The sequence below is a fragment of the Sander vitreus genome, chromosome 14 (assembly GCF_031162955.1).
Source record: "Sander vitreus isolate 19-12246 chromosome 14, sanVit1, whole genome shotgun sequence".
Classification (NCBI taxonomy): Eukaryota; Metazoa; Chordata; class Actinopteri; order Perciformes; family Percidae; genus Sander; species Sander vitreus.
Genome location: NC_135868.1, coordinates 27698399 through 27725270, shown reverse-complemented (window position 1 = coordinate 27725270; position 26872 = coordinate 27698399). Strand labels below are relative to the sequence as shown.

The 26872-nt window shown below is 40.6% G+C and overlaps 1 protein-coding gene across 2 annotated transcripts in view; it reads left to right on the top strand.

Moving 5' to 3' along the window:
- LOC144529117 (retinoic acid receptor beta-like) overlaps positions 1-26872 on the top strand; it is a 314488-nt gene that overhangs the window by 248208 nt on the left and 39408 nt on the right. For both annotated transcript variants that reach the window (XM_078268068.1, XM_078268069.1), the window contains one exon: positions 10361-10521. In XM_078268068.1, coding sequence (XP_078124194.1) covers positions 10361-10521 — 161 coding nt within the window. The remainder of the gene's footprint in view (positions 1-10360; positions 10522-26872) is intronic.

Below are 26872 nucleotides of genomic sequence, written 5' to 3'. Positions count from 1 at the left end.
AATTCTCTGAAACAGAAAATTATATTGACTCCTTTTTCATTTTGATGCTGTGAGACGTCCGATAATGTGGAAATGTGAGATGTGGGTGTAATATGTCTTAATATATCAAAGTTAAACAGAAATACAGCATATGGACTCCCTGGTTGTGAGTTATTTGGCTTGCAGTATATGTGCATTTGAAAGAACTGACATATTCCCAGCTGTATGGATGATACTTGGATATCTTTACTGAATTCTGTTGAATTTTGTTGAATTCTCAATTGAATCAGGAGAGATTAGTTCAAGGATATAAAGCGTTCTTGGCAAAACAGATTAGATATTTGAGGTTGACTCCATCCGGGGTTAATACCTGATTATGGAGAAAAACACTATAATCGGTCAATATCATAATCGCTCTGACCATTAACACTAAGGTGACCAGATTTCTGACACAAAATCCGGGGACATTTTCAGCTCAGAAGCGTAAATACCTCCAAAACAGTTAACGTTTTTATCTTTGTAAACTTAAAACAGGGACACTGCCCCAGGGGCCACTAGACCTAGAGCTGCACTGGGGCACAAGCCCCCCTAGGGGTGACAGGGTACAATGGCGGACTCAAATGCACAACTCAGAGCAGTAGTGAAGAAAGGTCCCTTTATTGTTCAAAGAACAAACAGGCAGAGGTGCAAAATCGGTAGGCAAAAATTGTAGTCAGGATAGAGGCAAAAGGTCTCAAAAACACAAATACAAACTAGAAAACCACTGGAGAGTGAGTATACAAGGTTCATCAACAATCTGGCACAGCTAAGTGAATGTGGTGAGTATTTATACTAGGGGAACAGGTGATGATGATTACACACAGGTGAGACACATAAGGGACGGGAGGGTATTCACAGAGGCGGGAAAGTAGACAAAGACAGGAAGACAAGTGACCAGGAATGTATACAAACAGTGGATTTCAAAATAAAACAGGGAGTCCAGAAAACAAACAAAACATAAAATAAGAGCGGAGCGGAGCTGAACATGACAATGGGCATGCTCCCCTGTAAGAAAATGTTGTCTATTTTAACATTTAAATGCATCAATCTGGTGCACTTTCAAAAGAAATTCAGACAACCAGCAAGAGGGGTTCTATGTGTGGAGTAGTTTTGGAGACATGCCTCTTTGTAATTATGACATATATATATATATATATATATATACACACACACATACATATATACATATATATACATATATATACACATATATATATACATACATATATACATACATATATATATACACACACACACATATATATAATTATATATATATATATATATAGTCAGGTCCATAAATATTGGGACATCGACACAATTCTAATCTTTTTGGCTCTATACACCACCACAATGGAGTTGAAATGAAACGAATAAGATGTGCTTTAACTGCAGACTTTCAGCTTTAATTTGAGGGTATTTACATCCAAATCGTGTAGGAATTACAACAGTTTGTATATGTGCCTCCCACTTTCTAAGGGACCAAAAGTAATGGGACAATTGGCTGCTCAGCTGTTCCATGGCCAGGTGTGTGTTATTTCCTCATTATCCCATTTATAAGGAGCAGATAAAAGGTCCAGAGTTCATTTCAAGTGTGCTATTTGCATTTGGAATCTGTTGCTGTCAACTCTCAATATGAGAGCCAAAGAGCTGTCACTATCAGTGAAGCAAGCCATCATTAGGCTGAAAAATCTAAACAAACCCATCAGAGAGATAGCAAAAACATTAGGTGTGGCCAAATCAACTGTTTGGAACATTCTTAAAAAGAAAGAATGCACCGGTGAGCTCAGCAACACCAAAAGACCCGGAAGACCACGGAAAACAACTGTGGTGGATGACCGAAGAATACTTTTCCTGGTGAAGAAAACACCCTTCACAACAGTTGGCCAGATCAAGAACACTCTCCAGGAGGTAAGCGTATGTGTGTCAAAGTCAACAATCAAGAGAAGACTTCACCAGAGTGAATACAGAGGGTTCACTACAAGATGTAAACCATTGGTGAGCCTCAAAAACAGGAAGGCCAGATTAGAGTTTGCCAAACAACATCTAAAAAAAGCCTTCACATTTCTGGAACAACATCCTATGGACAGATGCGACAAAGATCAACTTGTACCAGAGTGATGGAAAGAGAAGAGTATGGAGAAGGAAAGGAACTGCTCATGATCCAAAGCATACCACCTCATCAGTGAAGTATGGTGGTGGTAGTGTCATGGCGTGGGCATGTATGGCTGCCAGTGGAACTGGTTCTCTTGTATTTATTGATGATGTGACTGCTGACAAAAGCAGCAGGATGAATTCTGAAGTGTTTCGGGCAATATTATCTGCTCATATTCAGCCAAATGCTTCAGAACTCATTGGACGGCGCTTCACAGTGCAGATGGACAATGACCCGAAGCATACTGCGAAAGCAACCAAAGAGTTTTTTAAGGGAAAGAAGTGGAATGTTATGCAATGGCCAAGTTAATCACCTGACCTGAATCCGATTGAGCATGCATTTCACTTGCTGAAGACAAAACTGAAGGGAAAATGCCCCAAGAACAAGCAGGAACTGAAGACCGTTGCAGTAGAGGCCTGGCAGAGCATCACCAGGGATGAAACCCAGCGTCTGGTGATGTCTATGCGTTCCAGACTTCAGGCTGTAATTGAATGCAAAGGATTTGCAACCAAGTATTAAAAAGTGAAAGTTTGATTTATGATTGTTAATCTGTCCCATTACTTTTGGTCCCTTAAAAAGTGGGAGGCACATATACAAACTGTTGTAATTCCTACACCGTTCACCTGATTTGGATGTAAATACCCTCAAATTAAAGCTGAAAGTCTGCAGTTAAAGCACATCTTGTTCGTTTCATTTCAACTCCATTGTGGTGGTGTATAGAGCCAAAAAGGAAAAAAAGATGTCCCAATATTTATGGACCTGACTATGTGTATGTATGTATGTATGTGTGTATATATATATATATATATATATATATATATATATATATATAAAAATAAAAAAAATATGCTTAATTTTTTTTAAGTGCTGTAGTACAACTAGCAGGAGAGAAGTTATAATTGAGGTAAGTTTGGAGACACTACTTTTATTTAATTAAATTAATAAATATTGTATCTCTTTTCGGTGTTGTAGTTTGTAGACTAAGCACTGGTCTTACTGCCGTCTCACCGCCGGCTGTTCGTAGAGACCAATGTTATTTCTCAATGTTCATTAGGTCTCGAGGTTGGAGGACGGCTCGTTTTGATGAAAATGAGTTTGTAGCTCGTTGTTTACCTTACTACGGTAGGAAAGATGCGTTGTTTGTGATTTAACAACATTTCGCTGTAGAGTAATTGATCCCGGAAGTTCAAATCTGTGAATATCTTTCTAACTTTACCAAAGTTGAGCTCTGAGCAGGGCAGGCTCTGGCTGTCTTGATCCTGCGCGTGTAGGGTGCACGACTATACGTTTGGTCAATGTTTTCTTTCTTTCATTCCAATTTCGGGTCTGTCAGTCACAGTAAAAACCGGAGACATTTCCCGGCACAGCTCCAGCTGGGGACAGGTTACTGAATCCGGAGACTGTCCCCGGAAACCGGGAACGTCTGGTCACCCTAATCAACACTAAATCTAGTATTGATGGTGGTGGTGGGAAAGGTAGCAGTTGTATGTTAGCATTAGCAAAAGGAGCTGTAGGCCAACATTTTAAACATTCTAAACCCACAGTCGGATTAGAATATCAGTTTAATCTCTTTGCGTCCAGTTCAGTGATAGATCCATGATGTGTTTAGCATAGCACTAAGACTGAAAACCAGTTAGCCTAGCTCTGTCAAAAAGTGAAAAACAAAGTGTTAACATTCCAATTTAATGTTGTTATAGTATAATTCAGTGGTCAAAAAATCCAGCTGTGATCATCACACTCTATGGAGATTTGTTGATTTATCCCTAAACTCACATTAGTATTTAAGCCTAAGTATATAGATTGCGTTAAGCTAAAAATAGACAAATGAGGATGTTATAGACTGGATTTAACTCTCATTATAGCTATGATGTTGAAAAGCCAAACTGAATTATTGTTACCATATCACAAATAACTTAAATCTGAATTAATTTCATTGTTTTAGCCACTTGAACTATTGAAACAAGCCATTAACACAACTCTCATGTGTTAATGGCTCACGACTTTATTACCTAGTAAAGTGTTAGCAAACAGTGGCCTATTTACAATCATCCAGCAGGCACGGATCAGGCTGGCCCGGCCCTACATGAACCTGCATAGTTTATGTCTAATCCCAACCCTAGCCCGAACCATGGCAGCAGTTTTGGGCCCAAGCTCGATTAAAAACCCAACTGCTTTTTTATTCATGCGTGTAAGTTGAATAGATATCCAGAAGATGGCGGTCACACACAATGGTACACAGCCCATACATTGTTCATGGCAGTGCACCATGAATGTATAGTAAAACCTAGATACTGGGTTTGAGGTGGAGCCCCGTTCATTCCTATGAGAGTTGCTCAGTGGCGCATGAAGCCAAAAAAGTTAAACTTCCTCGTATAAAATTACCCGGATGATTGGCGCTCTTTGCGCACTGTGCAGCCCATAGACCAGGGGCACTAGAGACCTCCGCTGGCCGAGCCAGCTACTTCCGGTTTATGCTCTGCTAACTTGAATGTGGATTAAATGATTTAATTACGTAGCTCTTCTAGACTTTCCAAATGTTATCAGACCCAATGGATCAATTTCTGATAGTGAAACAAGTCATTTCGCGGTAGTTGTTTTTGGGGAAAAGTTTTTTTGGGCCCCATGGCATCAGTGACGTACATACAGTGGGGAGAACAAGTATTTGCTACACTGCCGAGTTAGCAGGTTTTCCCACTTACAAAGCATGTAGAAGTCTGTAATTTTTATCATAGGTACTCTTCAACTGTGAGTGACGGAATCTAAAACAAAAATCCAGAAAATCACATTGTATGATTTAAGTAATTAATTAGCATTTTATTGCATGATATAAGTATTTATACATCAGAAAAGCAGAACTTCATATTTGGTACAGAAACCTTTGTTTGCAATTACAGAGATCATACGTTTCCTGTAGTTCTTGACCAGGTTTGCATACACTGCAGCAGGGATTTTGGCCCACTCCATACAGACCTTCTCCAGATCCTTCAGGTTTCAGGGCTGTCGCTGGGCAATGCGGACTTTCAGCTCCCTCCAAAGATTTTCTATTGGGTTCAGGTCTGGAGACTGGCTAGGCCACTCCAGGACCTTGAGATGCTTCTTACGGAGCCACTCCTTAGTTGCCCTGGCTGTGTGTTTCGGGTCGTTGTCATGCTGGAAGACCCAGCAACGACCCATCTTCAATGCTCTTACTGAGGGAAGGAGGTTGTTGGCCAAGATCTCGCGATACATGGCCCCATCCATCCTCCCCTCAATACTGTGCAGTCGTCCTGTCCCCTTTGCAGAAAAGCATCCCCAAAGAATGATGTTTCCACCTCCATGCTTCACGGTTGGGATGGTGTTCTTGGGGTTGTACTCATCCTTCTTCTTCCTCCAAACACGGCGAGTGGAGTTTAGACCAAAAAGCTCTATTTGTGTCTCATCAGACCACATGACCTTCTCCCATTCCTCATCTGGATCATCCAGATGGTCATTGGCAAACTACAGACGGGCCTGGACATGCGCTGGCTTGAGCAGGGGGACCTTGCATGCGCTGCAGGATTTTAATCCATGACGGCGTAGTGTGTTTCTAATGGTTTTCTTTGAGACTGTGGTCCCAGCTCTCTTCAGGTCATTGACCAGGTCTTGCCGTGTAGTTCTGGGCTGATCCCTCACCTTCCTCATGATCATTGATGCCCCACGAGGTGAGATCTTGCATGGTGCCCCAGACCGAGGGAGATTGACCGTCATCTTGAACTTCTTCCATTTTTTAATAATTGCGCCAACAGTTGTTGCCTTCTCACCAAGCTGCTTGCCTATTGTCCTGTAGCCCATCCCAGCCTTGTGCATCCCTGATGTCCTTACACAGCTCTCTGGTCTTGGCCATTGTGGAGAGGTTGGAATCTGTTTGAGTGTGTGGACAGGTGTCTTTCATACAGGTAATCAAGTTCAAACAGGTGCAGTTAATACAGGAGTGTTGTGTATACAGTTTATACAGTGGAGAACAGGAGGGCTTCTTAAAGAAAAACTAACATGTCTGTGAGAGCCGGAATTCTTACTGGTTGGTAGGTGATCAAATACTTATGTCATGCAATAAAATGCAAATTAATTATTTAAAAATCATACAATGTGATTTTCTGGATTTTTGTGTTTTAGATTCCGTCTCTCACAGTTGAAGTGTACCTATGAGACCTCTACATGCTTCGTAAGTAGGAAAACCTGCAAAATCAAATACTTGTTAATTTGAAAACCTGGCGCACTTCCTGGGGGCCTACAGGCATGACCCTCTCCTATTTTCCTCCAGTGGTCCATTTCATAAATATCGAACGGTCCCTAAAGGGAACTTTCCTCGACAAAATTCCTCCATTCGGAACACCCTACAACGTCACCAACGCAGATATAACTTTCTCCATGTGTTACCCTGGTAACATACACACTCTGGATACATTGCTGCTACTGTAGAAATTTTCACTACTCTACACTACTTTACACTACTGATACCATTACAAAATGGATTCTAGTGAAATGTATGTAACTTGGGAATAAATGTGATTTGATTAATTTACAAGATGTACGGTATCATTCCATCAAGGCACAATGACTTCTGGGTAATCTTGCTTCCGGTGAAGTGATGAACCATTGTTCAGTTCTTCCCTACACAGTTCATTTTATTGACCTGAGCATATTTGCTCCCTACAGTTTGGAATCTTACTTAACATGGTTAAATACCCTGTGCAGTCCACTTTGCAGGGAACTACTAGGCGATTGGAACACACCTCTAGTGTAGGCTAACGTTACCTGCGCTACGTTCCATGGCAACCACCTTGGTATGTGCAGGCAGCCAGCCAGCCCAGGAAGGCCTATTTTATTGTGAACATGATTATTTATTAAAATAAAAATCTATTCAAATAGGAATGGAACTATAACTTTCATATTGCCATACTTGATGACCGTTTTATAAAAGCAATAGCTCACTTCAGTCTGTAATATGTTTCGATTATATCACAGCTAAAGGGGTCGCCCCTCTGCTTCTCCTCTGGCGGAACAACTCCCCTTAGCTGTGATATAATCACATCAACGTACCACAGCCTGTTGTGCGCTATTTTCTAAATATTCACTCTCTTATTAGACTTTAAGCTCTGTTTTGGTCTCCACCAACTCAAAATATATGGCTCTTTAGCTCTATCATGTTCACCAGCTAACTGCTAACCGTCTGTCTGCAGTTTAAACTTTAAACTCTGCTGTCAGAATTTTTTTACACTGTGTGGTCTCCTTCTGAGCTACAACTGAAAAGAATGAGATGCCCGCACTCTGCTAATACTCCCATACGTTTATTGTGCGTTTAAATGTCCTTCTGAGCTAACCATGGCCCCTCGGCTCGTCAATGGACTCATCCCCCTTCTGTCAAGATATTGGGAAACTCTGACAGTTATATTATCTTCTATTTGGCAAAAAACATGTTGTGGCTCACATAACACATTGTCAGTTGATCCATTGTGGTTATAAAAATCCATTAGTGCAGTTTTAACAAATAATACATTTTAACAATAATAATAATAATAAATTAATGATGGCTTTCTTACAAAACGCCTTGAGGCTCTACACAGTCACTTAACACTACTGTATTGCTGTACCAGCAATAAACCTCCTTGGCCTCCATTCAACCATCTAAGTACAATATGTGATCACAAGCTAGTTCTGGTGCATGAATATAAAGGGCTAAACTAGGGCAGGGATTGTGATTGTTGTGTTGTCAGCCAAGGAAGGTCCCTTGGGTGTCTCACCCTGACAATGGGCCCGGCTCTTTCCCTCCAGCTCCACTCCGTATTATTCTAAAGGGGAGTGTGCAGCTGATCAGAGATGTGTGATGTTGGGATGATTATGCTGTGTGTTGAGTAATAAACTTAGTTGTATTGTTTGAATCTCTTGCTGTATTAGACTTCAAAGATCTGTACCTAATGAAGCAAAGGACTCTATGGACTCTCAGGGTGCACTTTCCACACAACAACCTGGGCTTTGTTGTAGCTCCTGCCTGTTTCGTACTGTAGGACTTTCTCCTAAGGGGTTAATTTATGATTTAAAAAAACAAAAAACATTGCATTTAGTGTATTATTCAGCGCAAGGCACGGTGTCTCTCACTGTCCAGCTGCCATAATCCGTAGGAGAGAAAATCCAAGTTGATGAATAACAGTTGATAAGCTCATCTTGGACTTGGAGGCAAGGTTCACAATAGAAATAGGAGACTCAGAGACGGTTGGCTTTGAACATAGTGTTTTTTAATAATTGTTGAAGGAAAAAGGATTCTTCCCGTCCGGGGTCCTTTGGCCTTTTTGTAGTCTTCTCTTAAAACATACTGTCCTTTTGGGTTAGAGCAGAGAGAAAGGTTAGTCCTTTTTCCTTACTGAAAGCCCCAGCAGTGTTGCCTGCTTGGTTTTCCAACTCCTTTCCGCGCGGATTTCAACTGGCTCAGTTTATACCTTCCCTGATTAACTGATGGGCTGCAGGTGTGACCAATGCCATGTGCCTAGTGGCTGCAGCACTTGAACAGGATTACCTCCCCCAATCTGAATTTAGGGACCCGATCCCTGTCCCTCAATCTGAATTTAGGTACCCGACCCCTGTGCTGAATTGGCTGTTTCCCCTGGTTTGCCACAATCTAGATCACCTTCTATTACTATAGAGCAAATGCATTTCTCACCATAACGCATTGTACATGTCCTTGCTTAACAAACACGCTGAATGCATTTCCTTCCTCATAAAACCTTTGCAAAGCCAGTTTTTGTAAGATTTTGTATCTAAACATTGTTTACTTTCGTGTTTGCTTGCTAGTAGTCCTCTATTTCCCTGCCTTTGTTAGTTATATTTTCTTGATATGTCAAGGCCACCAACTGTTTATCAGTGGAATAGCATGAAACCATCAACAAGACTGTGTATCACATCACCTGTGCTGTGAGCATCTACACAACTACGGGTCCTCCTTTAATTACATTAGTTGGCGGTTCGATCCCCGGTTTCTTCTGTCCAAATGTCGAAGTGTCATCAAGCAAGACACTGAACCCCAAGTTGCTCAAGATGGGCGGGCCACCGGCTTGTATGACAGCTGGGCCAACATCAGTGTATGAATGTATGTGAATGGTTGAATAAAAGGCAAATTGTAAAGTGCTTTGTCCGTTTAGGTAGAAAAGCGGCATATAAAAGCCAACAAGTCCTCCAATCCATATGACCACATAGGTTGTTTGTTTCTACCCTCTAATACGACCCACAGGAGCGTTTCCTAAATTAGCGCCCCTAATAGTGGCAGGAGATCAACATGTCCTCATACCTAACGCAACGGTTACAGTTTAAAACACATAGCATTGAGAAACGGTCACAGTTTGGTTAGGTTTAGGCAACAAAATTACTTGGTTATGTTTAGCAAAAGATTGTGGTATGGGTAAAAATGTGTTGCGTAACGTCACTTCTGTACGTAAGTACATGATGTAATTGCGCATGTGACGTACAAAGGGATGTAGTTACGCTTGTTACGTGGAGTCAAAATAACTCAATGTTGTCTTTAAGTTTCAAATGGGACAAAAACAGCGCTCTCCCAGGCCAAGTCCTGTGTTTGCTTGACCCATCTACCACCCCTCCCACCCATCCTAAATAGAGGTTGCCACCTAACAATAAATGTAAATATGGGTCATAATAAAACTATAAGTAGTAGTATAAGTATTGTATTTTTTTTGTCCCTCCAACCTCTACACCAAACCTACACCCAATGTACTATATATACACTTAGACCTTAACTTACCCTAGATGAGCCACATAAAAACGCACCAAAATAGCTCTGAGGAAAGTGATCAAGGTAAGTAATTGATTACCTAAATTCATAAATTGAGCCACACAAATCACACAATCCATTTGTGAAGCACTTATTACAGACACTTCTGTTTTCTTCATTTTAATGACTTTGCCAGTGGCACTAAGCTGACAGAGACTGGTCGACTGCAGCTTCAAAACTTTGTATCCTTATGTAAGGTCTCACATACATTTTTCACTTGAAAACTTTCTGCATCTCTTAAAAGTAACCAGAAAAATGCTTACTAGCAACAAAGTGCTATTGTTCCTCAAGTTGTCTTTTATCTTGTTTCAAGTCCACATTTGCTTCGATAATCGAGTCATCCGTTTGCAAGTCATGGCTGACGCTAATCCTAATCCTTTGTTCTCCTTCAGCTGTTCGAAATGACCGGAATAAGAAAAAGAAGGAGAGCCCAAAGCCCGAGCTGGCAGAGAGTTATGAGCTGACAGCCGAGCAGGAGAACATCATTGAAAAGATCCGTAAGGCCCATCAAGAAACCTTCCCCTCCCTCTGCCAGCTTGGCAAATACACCACGGTGAGTTCACTGTCCTGTTGCACTTCCTGCAAGTATAATTCTATACAGCAGATCAACGAAAGTGTTCAACTTTATTGCACTCTTTAAAAATCATTAACATAACAGTGCTAAAATGTGTCTTTGACTCCACGACCCTGTTTTACTGATGGCACCATGTGCTCCTTTGATCTGGTCTTGCAAACTAGCCGCAAGTGCAGAGCTCATAATGATAATCAATCAATTGTACTGTACTCTAAATTCCCCGCTAATAGCTCGATAGCTCAGATGTACACTGCTGACTGTTCAGGCAAATCCTCACCAACACCACTTCTTCTTCTTCTCTCAAAAGCTATTGATTGGACATTAAGGGTGATGGAAAGACAATAAAAAGCATGTGTCATTAAAACGCTGTGCATCTCACATCATGACTTCCAGCTGCCTCTGGTTAACCTGACGTGCCAGATGGTTTGTTACACAGAACCATCTGGGAAGCCGTTATTGGAAACTGTTCCACTTTCAAAAAAATACTTGGCAGATGATAAGATGAACCATCGGTCTATCACAGTCGCCATTGTTGTTTTGAACGAACAACCCACACCTAAACCACTCCCGTAGCTGCCAGTTGCTTCTCACCGGGCGCTGATTGGTTCAGTAAGCTGGTTGTTTGGACACAAACATGTTACCTTAGGCTCGTTTGAGATGAGCCAGGCCTGCGCAGAATCGATCACCGGGCTGTCTGACTTGATCCCGACTTGCTCTGACGTCATGCACACGTTGGCAACGATAACCTCACGAGACCAAGGCAGCCGCAGGTTTGAGACGCAGGCAGTGCAGTTGCTTTCCACTGACTGCAAGACCCAGGCGGACCCAGGGCATGCTGGGAAACGCCTGGCTCTCAGCTGACTAACAGCTGATTGGTTCAGAATCGACTCAACATGATGACGTTTTATATAAACTTTTAATAGTTTTTAAATTGGAGGACTTGTAATTGCTATGTGTCTAATTGAAAGACTTATTCTGTATAGAACACAAGTGTGGTTGATAGTGATGTTTAGAAATCAGAGAAACTAAATCCGTTCAGATTACGGATCATATACAGACTGTTGTTTATTAACATCAGCAACAGATCGCAGGTAAAGCATTTTGACAGGCTACTCCATCATAATAAAACCAAGTGGAGACTAGGTACAAGCTCATATATGGCTCTGATAACATTTTAATATATCGGAATTAGACCTAACAGGATGTGAGTGTTTCTGTGACTTCCTGTTCAGACCGAAGGCTGCTGGAAACGGGTGTAAACTGTCTGATTGGACAGTGGATTTTGTCACCGCCCCCGGCTGCTGCCGCCTTCTCTCGTCCACTTTACAGGCGAGGGAATTTCGAGCCTCTTCTTTCACTCTCGCGTGATCTCGTGATAACACGAGAATCCAACTGCCGTGCAAGGTAAGCCACTGGTGAGACGGACCCGAGATGGTAGCAGGGTTTGTTTAACCCAGTTTTCTTATGTTGCAACAGCGAGAGGAGAAATTAAAAAGGAGACGTTAGGACTGGAAGACGTTGCAGCTGCCAACATCAAACCTTCATCAGGGAAATACTTGGCAGCCAGGCAGCTTCCCATCAGTCTGGTTGTGGCAGTCACTATCTCTAGCTTATCGATACTAATACCGTGACTTCGATACAGGTTCCTGAATGGTACTTATTTTTGATTTTTATAAAATCCATTTTAACAATAAGAAAGTACTACATTACACATTAGCACAAATCTTATTTATTTTTCAGCTTCTACTATGGGGTGCCGAATGTAAAAGTTCGGTTACAATTTTTTAGCTGATAGATTTTCAACATTTAGCTCACTTTCCTCACATTTGAGACATTATATATATATATAAATGTTATATCTAAATCTTAATGTTAAATCTAAATGTTAAATATATATCTAAATGTTAAATCTAAATGTTAAATTTATATCTAAATGTTATATCTAAATCTAAATGTTAAAATTATATCTAAATGTTATATCGAAATCTAAATGTTAAATCTAAATGTTATATCTAAATCTAAATGTTAAATTTATATGTAAATGTTATATCTAAATCTAAATGTTAAATTTATATCTAAATGTTAAATGTTAAATCTAAATATTATATCTAAATCTAAATCGTATATATATATCTAAATATTATATCTAAATCTTAAATATATATCTAAATGTTAAATGTTAAATCTAAATGTTATATCTAAATGTGTTGCCAAGTGTAAAGCTAAATATTTAGAAAATATTCAAATCCCCAAGGAAACCACGCCCACTGCAGTGGCTTCAAATCGCGCTGCACCCAGTGATGCGCCAGCAAGGGGTATCTCTGCTGTAGCCAGTGGGTACTTGGAAATATTGTGGAACAGCTTAACTAATCAAAATAATAATTGAATTATGATTGATTTAAAACAATATAATAGCTAAAACAGCTCAACACATATGTTAAAACATATAGCGAAGTAATCAATGGTAGAAAAAAATAGCTAAAAGTTGCCTACAACTTAACAGTTGAAATGATTAGCTAAAAGTAATGGATGACTTTTGAAACATTAACCACACTTTAAGTAAAAGGTCTAGTTAGTAGAATTTCTGACCAAACCAACCTAAATGTTTACAGTTCAGTTGCATGAAAATGTAAGAATATTCACTTTAATATGATAAATAGTGTGAACACATTGGGAATTGATAGGGTGGGGTATGTGAGTTTATATGACAGTGGGGGAACCTCAGACCAGAAGGGTTGGAAAGCACAAACGTTTAACATTTAGATATATATTTAAGATTTAGATATAATATTTAGATTTAACATTTAACATTTAGATATAAATTTAACATTTAGATTTAGATATAACATTTAGATTTAAATTTAACATTTAGATTTAGATTTAACATTTAGATTTAGATTTAACATTTAGATATATATTTAACATTTAGATTTAACATTTAGATATAACATTTAGATTTAACATTTAACATTTAGATATAATATATATATATATATAAAATATCTGTCTCAAATGTGAGGAAAATGCGCTAAATGTGAGGAAAGTGAGCTAAATGTTGAAAATTGATCAGCTTTTTGCATGCCTTTACAACATTTGACAGCCAAACCAGCATAATTAGAGCTTGGTACATGCTACATGCTTATTGGCTCACTGACACTGTTGAGATTTACTTTTTAGGTATTGAAATTTGGTATTGAATGACGAGGCATTTTTCGATACTCGATACTAAGGAGGCGAATTCGCTACCCAGCCGTGGAATAAACGTAGCTAATCCAACAAATCATTATCTGCTTCTGTGAATCGAAACGGGCGTGGAAGTGAAGAGCTAGGAGGGATGACGAGAATGCTTTGTTGGGTTTATGAAGGCTTTATTATCCATGTCATTTCCCGTCGTCAAGGCTGAGAGTTCTGTGCTGTCCCTGAACCACCCTCAAACCTCACAACTAAACTAACAACCCACAAAAGGCCAGATAGCAAGGGGATGCTTATCCACGCAGGACCTTAAAGAAGAATCTCGTCAGTTGGACACATCAGGCTTTGCTAGTCCAGTCTCAAAGCGGCCGACCCTGTACAGAACTGTACATTCCCCTCATCTGAGTGACAATGAGCTTCTCTTTCCCCCAAGGGACGCTTCTACACTTGTCATGATTCAGTGCAAAGTTGGAGGTCATACAAATGTTTAGAAAAACCTCTATAGCGAGTACTTGGCGCTGAGTTTTGTGACGTTTTGACGTTTTGCAAATGGTTGGAGCTGCAGGATGGCTGATAGCTTGATAGCAAGCATGGCAGCATGGTACAGGCAGCTGACAGCATCTAATGTGTTTGTTTTTAAGATGGCTTACATATAGATTACAGTCGGCGCCAAGTGAGCCGTGATTGACACCGACGCTCCACAGAGAGCGGGAGGGGGAGGAGATGTATGTTCAACGATTTGGCGGTGCTAGTTTTGTAAATCTCATGACACCTGTCAATCATGTCAAATACTGTTTATACAAAGATAAACAAATCCGCTGAGCAGCCATAATGTGATGGTAATGTCTCTCTTGCTGCTGTGATAAAAGTAATTCAGTCACTGACAAACTATAGAGCTGAGATGGGTAAGATATGCTAAAATGGGGCAAATTGTCATACAGTGTAGCTATTAGCTGTCATTCATTTATTATTCATTACATTTATAGTGCTTTATTATAGACACTTAAAGCCCTTCGGGGGGGGGGGGGCCTACTCTCTACCACCACCAATGTACGGTAGCCTTACCCCTTAGCCCCTTGGTAGAGAGAGAGGGAACATGTTTTAAGTGGAGATCAAACTGTTAGACTCAACTTTCTGCTGTTTGCAGCTGTACGCCACCGCCGCCGCTGCTGCTGTGTACAGTATAAGCTCCGATCTCCATAACTGTGTATTTTTCCCCTTTCAATCCCAACACAAAGCTCCTAATCACTGTAACCCCTCTTTACTCCACCCTCATCCCATTCCCACTCCCCCGAGACACTTCCTGGTTTTACAAAATAAACATTCTGCATTGAGTCAAAATCCATAGCTGAAATTAGTAGGACATAATAGCAAAAATCTTTGCTCCCCGGTTATGATATAAGCCAGTGTTTGCTGTTTGTTGGAGTGGCAGTCGGGCCTCAGATAAAGCCTTAATCTGGATCAGTGGTAATTATGCTTGCTCACAGACTGTGAGAAGTTACTCATTATTACAAGCGATTGGATCCTGATGCGCCTTTTGAGTCCTTAGCATCGGAAACAGAAGAGGAGCTCCCGCGCCCCTAGATTAGGTTAAAGCTCCAATTATGTGGTGAAATATTCAAATCCTAGTCTGCAGTGATTTAGGAGTTCATTGCCGGGTTAGTGGAGATAGCTGCGCGTGTGAGAGGGCTTAGCTCGACAAATGAATAACGCTTCATTGACAGTGATGGTGATGAAAAACGAGCCTGGCAGTTTCAAATACAAAATAAAACATTAGCACTCGCCAGGGCTCCCCGGCGGCTCCAGGCAGCAGCAGAGGCAGCAGCGGCTGCTGCTGTACAGTACACAGCCCAACCTGGAGATATTAGTTTGTCTGTCGTCGCTATCTGTCACAGGTGCTGGCTGCTTTTTACTGCCTTCCCCCGTTTCTGCATCTGTACACACACATGAGTGTTGCTGATGTACTGCCGAGCGCTCATTTCTACACTGCCAGCTTCTTCTTTTTCTAATGTAGCAAGTTGTCTAATTTGTTTAGATAAATGTTCTTAAATGAAATTAGAATTCCCCGGCAACTTCCCAGTTTCGCTCTATTGAATTATGGGACTTGTGTAATTGACCGAGATTGCAGGGGAAGGGCTCACCCTCCTTCCTCCTCAGCTCTGCCTTTTTTATCCCTTTCCCTCTCCACCCAGAGGGGAGAGCAAGATAAGTTGCTTTAATATCAGCCACCTCCACCCACCGAACATATGTGCATTGTGCAAACACACACACTCTCTCTCTCTCCCACACACACCTCAGCACTGCTTCTTTCCCCGTCGAATCGGATGTCAATCCATGGAATGTGCGTCTGTAGTGCTGTTGTGTCGACTGCAGCTCGTTGTCTGTGATTTAAGCATGGCCTTAATGTGCCTCTTACTTAACCCCAGATCATATTTAATGCTCTCTCTCTCTCTCTCTCTCTCTCTCGGTTGACCATCATAGATTGTTTGCTCGTGACAGTGTCCAGCATCCGCGGTGCTAACTGCCTCGCAGAAACAACCTCAAACGGATTAATGTGCTGCTCCAGCTCACTTCACTCCACAGTCTCTCCATGTGGCCAGGGCCGGCCCAAGGCATAAGCAGTACAGACAAATCCTAGGGGCGCCGACAGTCCAAATGAGTAAAGAAAAGTTCAAGATAATGAGAAAAAAAAGACTACAAAAATGTCGGAAAAGAGACGGAAAAACAAGAAAAACAGTGGTAAAATGTTGAAAAAGGCACCAAAAACGTTAGTAAAAGCCTCACAAATGTTGGATGAAAACGTCAAAAATAGTAAAAAGCAAATCATCCCAAAACACCAAAACAGTGGCAATAACGTCGGAAAGGCGTCAAAAATGTCGGTAGAAATGACAAAAACGCAGAAAAAATGTCAAAATAGTTTTTTTTAAAAAGCTCGCAAAAACAAGTAATAGCACCAATAATGTCTGAAGGGCGACAAAAAAACGTTTATAAAAAAATGACAAAAAAACAACAAAAAAAAGGACCAAAAATGTTGGGAGAAACTGACAAAAATGCAGAAAACAGCACAAAAAAAAACCTGCTGAAATTATCAGGCACCAAATTGGTTAGGGCCGGCTGTGCACTGGGCTGCTTTATGTAAGTGCTCTCACACTGAAAGAGCTCCTGGGCTTAGACTGATGTGCAAGTTCGCCAACATATTGAGTACATATTGGATTTCAGTAAAGGATGTCCGTCACTTTTCCAGCAGTTTTCTTCAACAGCTTCAGGGGTGTTGGACTGTAAAACATGGCTCACCATCCTGCACATGATCAGGAGCCTGGGCTCCAAACTACTGTGCTGTCCAGAGATCACCATCTATTAACTGTTAACGTTCTGGTTTTAGTAATTAATATCAATGAGGAGACTTTACGTTCTACAATTTAAAAAACTCAAACATGGCGGTATTTTATTGGCTAAATTTGACTACTTTTGGGCCAATAGTTAATAAATGATTTCATTTTTCTGCAATAAAATTTTATTTCTGTCAATGTGAAATAAGCTTGACCGATACCATTTAACACTAATTAAACTGAATGATTAAATATGAAAAATTCAAATAACAATAATAATGGGAAACTTCGAGACTTTCTTTTTGGTCTCTAAATTTCAGGGTTGTGTTGGGAGAACTTGAACTCATGGACTTGGTTACGGCCCAGATGGTGTTAGATATTTATCAACTTTTTCTTAATTTTTTCCTACTTTATCAACTCTTTTCATTCTAATTTACCCAGTTTTATTTAATATATATATTAAATCTGAAGCCGTTTCCTCATTAGAACTCTGGACATTGTACGGAGTTGCCCTTTCTCACATGATGTAGCACACAACATCAACAGGAGATTGTCTGTCTCAGATGCGTTCTCACTTACCACTTCCCATATCTCTTTGTCTCTCCAGTTAGACATTTATCTTGCCCTCTTCATGTAAATCACCCTTCTTCACCCTTAGATGTTTGTATTATTCTAGTCTATATCAACAACGTTTCATTTCCAGGAATTATTGCGGTGTCGATGGAAATACCACCGGATGTCCCCTCAGTTTTGTGATTGGTTTAAAGAAATGCCAATAAACCAGAGCACGTTTTTCTCCCATCCCAGAATGCTGAGTGGACTAGCCAGACCCTCCACCACAGCGCTGTAGAGGAAGGTCTGGCAATGTGAGACTAGTATTATTCCAGTTTCACTCAAGCCACATGAAAGAAACGTCCCTCTCGCTGTCAATTCTCCAGACAATGAGCGGCTCTATTCACACATGGCCTCAATCGGACATTACACAGACTTTGTCCTGCGGCAGGGGAAAGCCCGTTTAATGTCCGGTCCAACTAAGGTAAAGGTACTTTATTGTCACATACATGTAGCGTAATTCATTCTTTGCATTTAACCCATCCCTCAAGGGAGCAGTGGGCAGCCATTTACAGCGCCCGGGGACCAACTCCAGATCTGAGCCAGTGCCTTTATCAAGGGCACTGACTGGAGAAACTAGTACATGTCTTTTGATGGTGGGGGAAACCGGAGCACCTGGAGGAAACCCACGCAAACATGGGGAGAACATACAAACTCCACACAGAAAGGCCCGGAACGACCTGGATTCGAACCCAGAACCTTCTTGCTGCGAGGCCACAGTGCATGCTGCCATGCTGATTCGGACATTTGCGTTCTCACATACAGTTCCTCTGGGTAATTTCTAGAATAGTTCAGGGTTGCAGTGCATGTCTGAACGGAGCTATATTTTAGGATGATCCAAAGATTTTCCAAAAACTTCCTCCGTATTTACCTGATTAATTGGAATAAGTCACCTTGCACATTAAGAATTACCCACCACAGTTTTAAAAAGGTCAAGTTATAGCTTATGGTAAACTGGCAAAAGTTGTTCAAGTTTCAATGTCTTTTTTTTCCAGACAACTGCTCATGTACCGGAAGTTTTAAGTCTTGGTAGTGAAGTTAAATCACGTGAACATTGTCAACAACCAATGGGTGCGCTGCCTCCAGCACCAAACAGGAAGCAGCAACAGCTAGAGCCAGTGTTGTTTATGTTTGCTATGGCGCGTGCTAAGCTAAACTCTAAAGAGGTAAAGTTGTCAATTTTCAACCCTTCTGAAGCGAGTCATCCAACGGGAGTTTTACTAGCGGATAAACACAGACCTCCTGGAGACATTCATCTACATCAGTGGTTCGCAACCTTTTTTGGGCCAGCGCCCCCCTATCCATTATCCAGGTCCCTAACCGCCCCCCATCAAATAAGATGTAGGCTAGTTGCCCCGAATATTAATGATTACGCCCTAATATTAGGCCTATTATTGTTGTTACTATTGTTGTCACAAATAATCAAAAAAGCATATCATTGAATGACAAACAAGATATTTATTAGTTTCCCAGGTATCGAAAAACCCATAGAATAGAAATTATATTTACAGGTGTTTAAAAAAAAATGCAACCATTTGACATTCAATTTAAATTAGGTAACAGCAGCCAATCAGAACGACTAGATATGTAACGTTCAAACTTTAATTAGGTATTACAAACACTAACAGTAGCCAATCAGAAACAGTTAGCAATTTAACATTCAAATCTATTTTTCATTCAAATCTAAATCTATAATCGAATTGTTCCAACGGAAAACAAGCTGCACTTATCAAGGGGTAAAAGCAGAAGGATTTACTTCCGAATGGAAATAAGTTTACAACCTTTGAAAGTTAGTGAGAGCCCTTTGTTGATGCTTAGAAGAGTATAGGTGGTCTTGCGAGTAAATGGCAGAAAAAAAACGTTTGGAGAAACTAGTGCTGTCAAACGATTAAAATATTTAATTGCGATTAATCACATTAATGTCATAGTTAACTCGCAATTAATCGCACATTTTTATCTATTCTAAATGTCCCTAGATTTCTTTTTGTCCAATTATTCTTTCTCATTTTAATACTCTTATCAACATGGAAAAGTGGATCGGCTTGCTTAGTGCTTTTGTCGCCTGGCTTTGACGAGGGGGCGCAGAATTGGCATCAGTTGTGTGCTTGGCCATCAAGTGGTATTTCAGACTGGACGTGCTGCGATGATTGCTCAGTTCACAACAACAAAACACACAGATCACTTTGGTCTTGTCAATGGAACCATTTGGCAACTTTTTAAAAGTAAACTTTACATTCAGAATCTTATTGGCATCCATTTCGGCGTCTCGCACTCGCCATCCACTCAAAATGTAATGTTAGCCTACTACTCTTTGGCCGGCTTGCAAGCCCAAACAAGTGTGTGCCTGTTGTTTAGTTTCCGGTCTAGCTAGATCCGGTGTGGTGTTGTAGTTTTTCTAACGTTACTAGTTGTTGCAACAGCATGTGAAAAAAACTACAAAGTTTGCTATGCCAAAAAGAACGTTAATCTAGCGCTAAGAAAATTGACGCCGTTAAAATGGTTTTGCGTTAACGCCATTAATAACGCGTTTAACTGACAGCACTAGGAGAAACACAACCCCACATCGCGCTGCGTTTTGAGGAGGTGTGAGATTCCTGTACAGTAAACAGTTACATCACTGCCTCTATCGCTTCCACAAGAAAGTTTTAAAACACCAAACACAAGCCCTGAACTGCCCGGGAGTTTGTGAAACAGCTAGATGTTTGCCAAACAACAAAGCACAGTCGATGTCTCTCGCTCGTCTCTTTTCTTTCTCTCTTTCTCTGTGAAATGAAGCTGCCTTCAGGTGCAGTAGGAAACGTGTTCTATAAAAGATCTGACGAAAAACAGTTACTGTGAAATATAAAGTCTACTTGTGCTATATTGGTGGGTTAAACAACAGGATGCACACAACAGGATGCACACCACCCTGCGGCGATTGCTTTTTTTATTTATCTGAACGCAGATTCACGCTGAAGTATAGAGAGCTCATTTAAGATGATGCTCTTTAAGATGATGCTCTGATGTCCCGTTTCCGTGAAGGCAGCGCGGAGCTGCACCAAACAAAGCTGACAGAAGCACAGAAGAGAAGAAGAGTTATGATACACCATCTCGTCCAGTTGCAGTGCCGTGAACTGGCAGATTTTAATGTAGCAGACCACTGTTTTTTGCAAGTAGTTTAAAGTGTAAACATGTATTGTTATTGTGAATCTTTGGTTTAAAATAGCTTTCAAACACACACCCTCTTTCCAAAAAAGAGGGGCGTCATCTTCTGAACGCCCCCTGGGGGGGCGGTACCGCCCCTGTTGATTAACACTAATCTACATGTACGGCAGAACAGAAAATTCCCTTAAAGTTACCAGATAATGCTAGTGGTAGCTAGCTAGCTTGGTTGAAGCTTTCAAAACAAATCTAGTGTAGACTACATAACTACTACATAACATGTAGATTACATAACTGACAAGCTTTAACAAAAATCTTTGTCTGAATTTTTCTTCTGCTGTATCCTCCCGACAGCTACACAGCAGACATGTGTTGGTTTAACTGTTAAAAGTTAAAAAGTTACAAATCTGAATTTAAGATGCTGCAGACTTCTTTTCTTATTTATGTCCAGCTTTAATATTCCCTTTGTCTGAGTTTTGATATACTTCAGTTATGTAAGGCTTTATTTTACCATTGCTTTGTCAGTCAATTCTATATATTATTTATCTGCTTATACAACTTTAAAATTGCAAAAGCTGAAAACAGGGTTTATTCTCATTTTCCCCCCAAAAAAAACAGAAAAATAAGATAACTAATTTATATTTTAACTAATTGTGAAGCTACAAGGTTTATGTTTGGTAGTATCAATAATATTGGCTGAAATACACAAGGAGAACATCTCTCTCTGTCTCTAAATCCAGATTGACTAGAGAGTCTTTTTTTTTACACTAGTTGTTTATGCTGAATAAACAGCGTAAATGTCCAAGGAGTTTGTTCGGAGACATAAAGCACTCTTTGTTAATGTCTCTTTCTAGTTGCATTCATGATCTGAAAATAAAAGGCTGTGCAACAGTCAATTACGGCTGCACAAAGGCTTTGCTTCCACCTCTCCCGAGGCCTGTGAATCATACTGTGTACACTCCATACATATCACAACGTTTCTGCAGGCCGGGGCCGTGTCACAAACCCTTTCAAAAGCACTTTTTATATTGTTGTTTGTTGGTTGTTTATATGCCAAAGCTCTAGCCCTGCTACATAATGGAGAATCAGGAAGAGGGGAACCAGTGGAGTGATACAATATTAGGCTATAGTACATAGTGTACTCAGAGATGTAAAGTAACTAAGTATACTACTTCACTACTGTACTTAAGTACTTTTCTCCTACTTCCACTTTTACTGAGTACATATTTTCGAAGAGTTTAATACTTTTACTCTGATACATTTTTTATGTGCTGCATTACTCGTTACTGTTGTGAATTCCCAACACGGTCTCACGGCAGTTCACGAAATGGTCACGTTATTTTTTAATCTATTGATTCGTGTACACAAACACGTTAATCTTGTTTGTTTTTGTGGTGGTCAGCACGTAATGGGAAGCATCTATACAGAGGTTGGGTTTAGGAAACGAAGAACAGGGAAAGGACACGTCACACGCCGGGACACAAGCCGCGGTCTCTGGGGGACGCGGGACAACAACGGGACGGTTGTGTTTAGGAAAAGAACAACGAGGAAATGAATCGTCACACGCGGGACGTGCAACAACAATGGGACGGTTGTGTTTAGGAAAAGAACAACGGGGAAATGTGGGATCCCCTGCTGGAGCTGCTCCCCCCGCGACCCGATACCGGATAAGCAGACGAAGATGGATGGATGGATGAATGGATGGACAACGGAGAAATTAATCGTCACACGCAGGCCACGATCCCCGGTCTCCGGGGGTGAAAGTCCTGTGTTGTTTGTTTGTTTTGGGGCTTTAATCATTACTGCGCTGGAGAGGATGTTCATTTCACTTGCACAGTGTGATAATTGTACATTTTATTTCAGTATTTGTTAATAAGTGATTAATAACCCACTGTTATATCAGATAATAGTAGTTATAACAGCTGTGACATTAATGTACCTTTTTTGCTAATACACATTATCCAGCATTCACAGGGTTAAAATCCCAATTTCATTCCAAACCCACATTATCACTGCCAGATCTGTGACCAAGCTGGCTCATCATTGAGCGAATCAAGCGATCAAGCTGTCTTATAAGAAGACCGTTCGTGCTCCCGTTCTGCCTTTCGCTCTGCTGCCTGCCTGCATGAGAACACTTGAGCTTTGTTAGTTTTTTTTGAGATGGAAGAACCAGAAACACCACCTTCAACACCTTCAACTTTGAGTGATCATGGCGGTGAGGGTGAGGAAGGGGACCACCCCTGGCCCTACTTAGAGTCCATGTTTTCATTAGTCGGAGTGAAAGACAATTCATATAGAATGAAGTGCCTACTCTGCCTCCCGAAAGATTGCGAAATAATGGCCTTCAAAAATTCACTGTTGAATTTGAAGAAACAAATATAATACACAAATGGCACACCAGCTTGAGCTATCAGTAAGTGCTAGCTAACTAGCTACCCGCGGTTCATGACATGCGGTGTTGTACATTCCTGTCTGCTACAGCCAAAGGAATTGTGAGTGTCCTTTAGGCTAAACATTTGAATATAAACAATATGATATTCAAACTTTTGACTGCTTTCTTTTACTTGTACTTTTACTTTTAGTACTTGAGTAGTACATTTTTAAATAAACTACTTGCAATACTTAAGTACAAAACATGTTGAATACTTTAGTACTTCCACTTAAGTGTGGTGCTTAAAGAGCACTTCAACTTCTACTCACTTTTTTGATATAGCACTTTTTCTTTTTCTTTTCTTTTTTTTTACTCAAGTATGGGTCTCTAGTACTTATACATGTCTGACTGTACTGTATGTCGGTATCTGCTTATATGCTCAATTTAATTCAAAGAACTTTTTTTTTGTGGTCAGGCACATTCAAACACACCAATAAATGTCAGTAATCATACGCAAGAATCAGTGTTGGGGAGTAACAGAATACATGTACCGGAGTTACGTATTCAGAATACAAATTATGAGTAACTGTATTCCGTTACAGTTACAATTTAAATAGTTGGTATTTAGAATACAGTTACATTGTTGAAATCAATGGATTACATGACGATACTTCTCTGTTTCACGGGTTTATTCACTCTCGCAACTCCCAATTTCCCAGAAGCCCCAATATGAAAACGAAAAAATTCTATCTAAAGCTATTTGCGTGATCACTGATAGAGGTAAAGATGGAGCCGGAACCGGCACAATAGAGCCAGGGCAGGAATGCGTTTCTATGTTGGAAATTCAAACAGCATTTCACATTAAAGAAAGAGAAGGGAGAACGAAATATAACTGTGCACTGCAGTGCAACTTCTGCTTGCCAGCAACCAACTTCCTTTCAGCGTCCAAATTACTCCATCTCCAACCTGAAGAAGCATCTTAAAGTAAGTTATTTTTAGCCAAGGGTAGTCGTCTGCTGTAGTTTTACTGGTCACCTTGCTATTTTATAGTTGACGTGCGGCTTTATATTCTCCTACATGCTGATTTACTAGCCACAGAGCCGTTGAAATACTATCCCCGTTTGACATGTTAGCTAACATTAGCTAAAATTAGCTCATGGTAGCTTAGACTGCGGTTGGATTTTTGTAGTATGCAGTTCGGGACTACAAATACAAAAATCTATCTTCTTGTTTAGGTACACATTCAGCCAGTTGGAACAGAAGAACACATTTTTGGGCTTGTATTCTGTGCTCTGTAACGGAATACGTTCTGAAAGTATCTTTCCCAACACTGGCAAGAATATATACAGTACTTTGCAAAAGTCTTAGGCAGGTGTGAAAAAATGCTGTAAACTAAGAATGCTTTCAAAAATATAAATAATGATTGTTTATTTTTATCAATTTACAAAATGCAAAGTGAGCGAACAAAAGAAAAATCTAAAATCACATCAATATTTGGTGTCACTACCCTTTGCCTTCAAACCAGCATCAATTCTTATAGGTACACTTGCAAAAAGTCAGGAATTTTGTAGGATTGTAGTCAGGTGTATGATCAACCAATTATAGTATATAGGTACTTATACTGCATCAGCAAGGTCTCTCCCAGACAAATATTTCAAAGCAGACTGGTGTTTCAAGATGTGCTGTTCAGCTCTTTTGAAAAAGCACAAAGAAACGGGCAACGTTGAGGATCGTAGACGCAGTGGTCGGCCAAGGAAACTTAGTGCAGCAGATGAAAAACACATCAAGCTTATTTCCCTTCGAAATCGGAAGATGTCCAGCAGTGCCATCAGCTCAGAACTGGCAGAAACCAGTGGGACCCAGGTACACCCATCTACTGTCCGGAGAAGTCTGGCCAGAAGTGGTCTTCATGGAAGGGTTGCAGCGAAAAAGCTTTACCTCCGACATAGAAACAAGGCCAAGCAACTCAACTATGCACGAAAACATAGGAACTGGGGTGCAGAAAAATGGCAGCAGGTGCTCTGGACTGATGAGTCAAAATTTGAAATATTTGGCTGTAGCAGAAGGCAGGTTGTTTGCCGAAGGGCTGGAGAGCGGTACAATAATGAGTGTCTGCAGGCAACAGTGAAGCATGGCGGAGGTTCCTTGCAAGTTTGGGGCTGCATTTCTGCAAATGGAGTTGGAGATTTGGTCAGGATTAATGGTGTCCTCAGTGCTGAGAAATACAGGCAGATACTTATCCATCATGCAATGCCATCAGCGTGTGATTGGCCCCAAATTTATTCTGCAGCAGGACAACGACCCCAAACATACAGCCAAGGTCATTAAGAACTATCTTCAGCGTAAAGAAGAACAAGAAGTCCTGGAAGTGATGGCATGGCCCCCACAGAGCCCTGATCTCAGCATCATTGAGTCTGTCTGGGATAACATGAAGAGACAGAAGGATTTGAGGAAGCCTACATCCATAGAAGATCTGTGGTTAGATCTCCAAGATGTTTGGAATAACCTACCTGCCGAGATCCTTCAAAGACTGTGTGCAAGTGTACCTAGAAGAATTGATGCTGTCTTGAAGGCAAAGAGTGGTTACACCAAATAGATTTGATTTAGATTTCTCTTCTGTTCATTCACTGCATTTTGTTAATTGATGAAAATAAACTATTAACACTTCCATTTTTGAAAGCATTCTTAGTTTACAGCATTTTTTTATACCTGCCTAAAACTTTTGCACAGTCCTGTAAATACTTATTCTCGCGTATGATTACATTTATTGGTGATGTGCTGGCACATAGGTGGACATGGCTCGTCTAGATCTTAGGGGCAGGGAACAATCTGAGGTATGCTAGCTGATACCTGATGTCTAACCCCCACCTCACGCCAAGGCCGATGAGGTGGTGGCGTGTCCGAAACTTTTAAAAAGTCATTTTTAAGACGCTGACAGGAAGCTGGATCCGTGCAAAAACTGCGGTGTTTATTAACAAAACAACCATACTCAGACAGGGCACTAAATGAAACCCGGGGAATACATCAAAAACTAAATTTAGCTGAGGCAAAGAAACTGCCAAGTCCTTTCTCTCTTCCCCTTCTTCTGAAGGCACTTTTAACTTCTCAGCCTCAGCTAATTGGACCCTACCACCTGCACCAGTGATTGAAGGGGGAGCTGACCTGAGAAAGCAACATTAACACTTTGTTTCTGAAAATACCATTACATTTAGATCGAACAGTTACTGCTGACATTACTATTTCATTAGGGGTGTAAGAAAAAATCCAAGGCGGACCCAGGGCATGCTGGGAAACACCTGCCTCTCAGCTGATCTAATGAGTGGTTCAGAATCAACTCAACGTGATGACGTTTTATATAAACTTTTTATTGATTTTGAATTGGAGGGATTTTAACTGCTATTTGTCTGATTTCAAGGCTTATTCTGTACAGAACACATGTTGTGTAGCCACACAACATGTGGACACACAACATTACAGATCATCATTACATCATCATTATTACAGATCATCTACAGTGTGTTGTTAATTAAAATCAGCAACAGATCATATGTAGAGCATTTTGACAGCTACTCTGTCATAATAAAAACAACTGGAGACTTGTGTACAAGCTGATATATGGGTCTGATAACATTTTATTAAATCGGAATCTGACCACAGTGTTTCTGTCACTTCCTGTTCAGCCTGA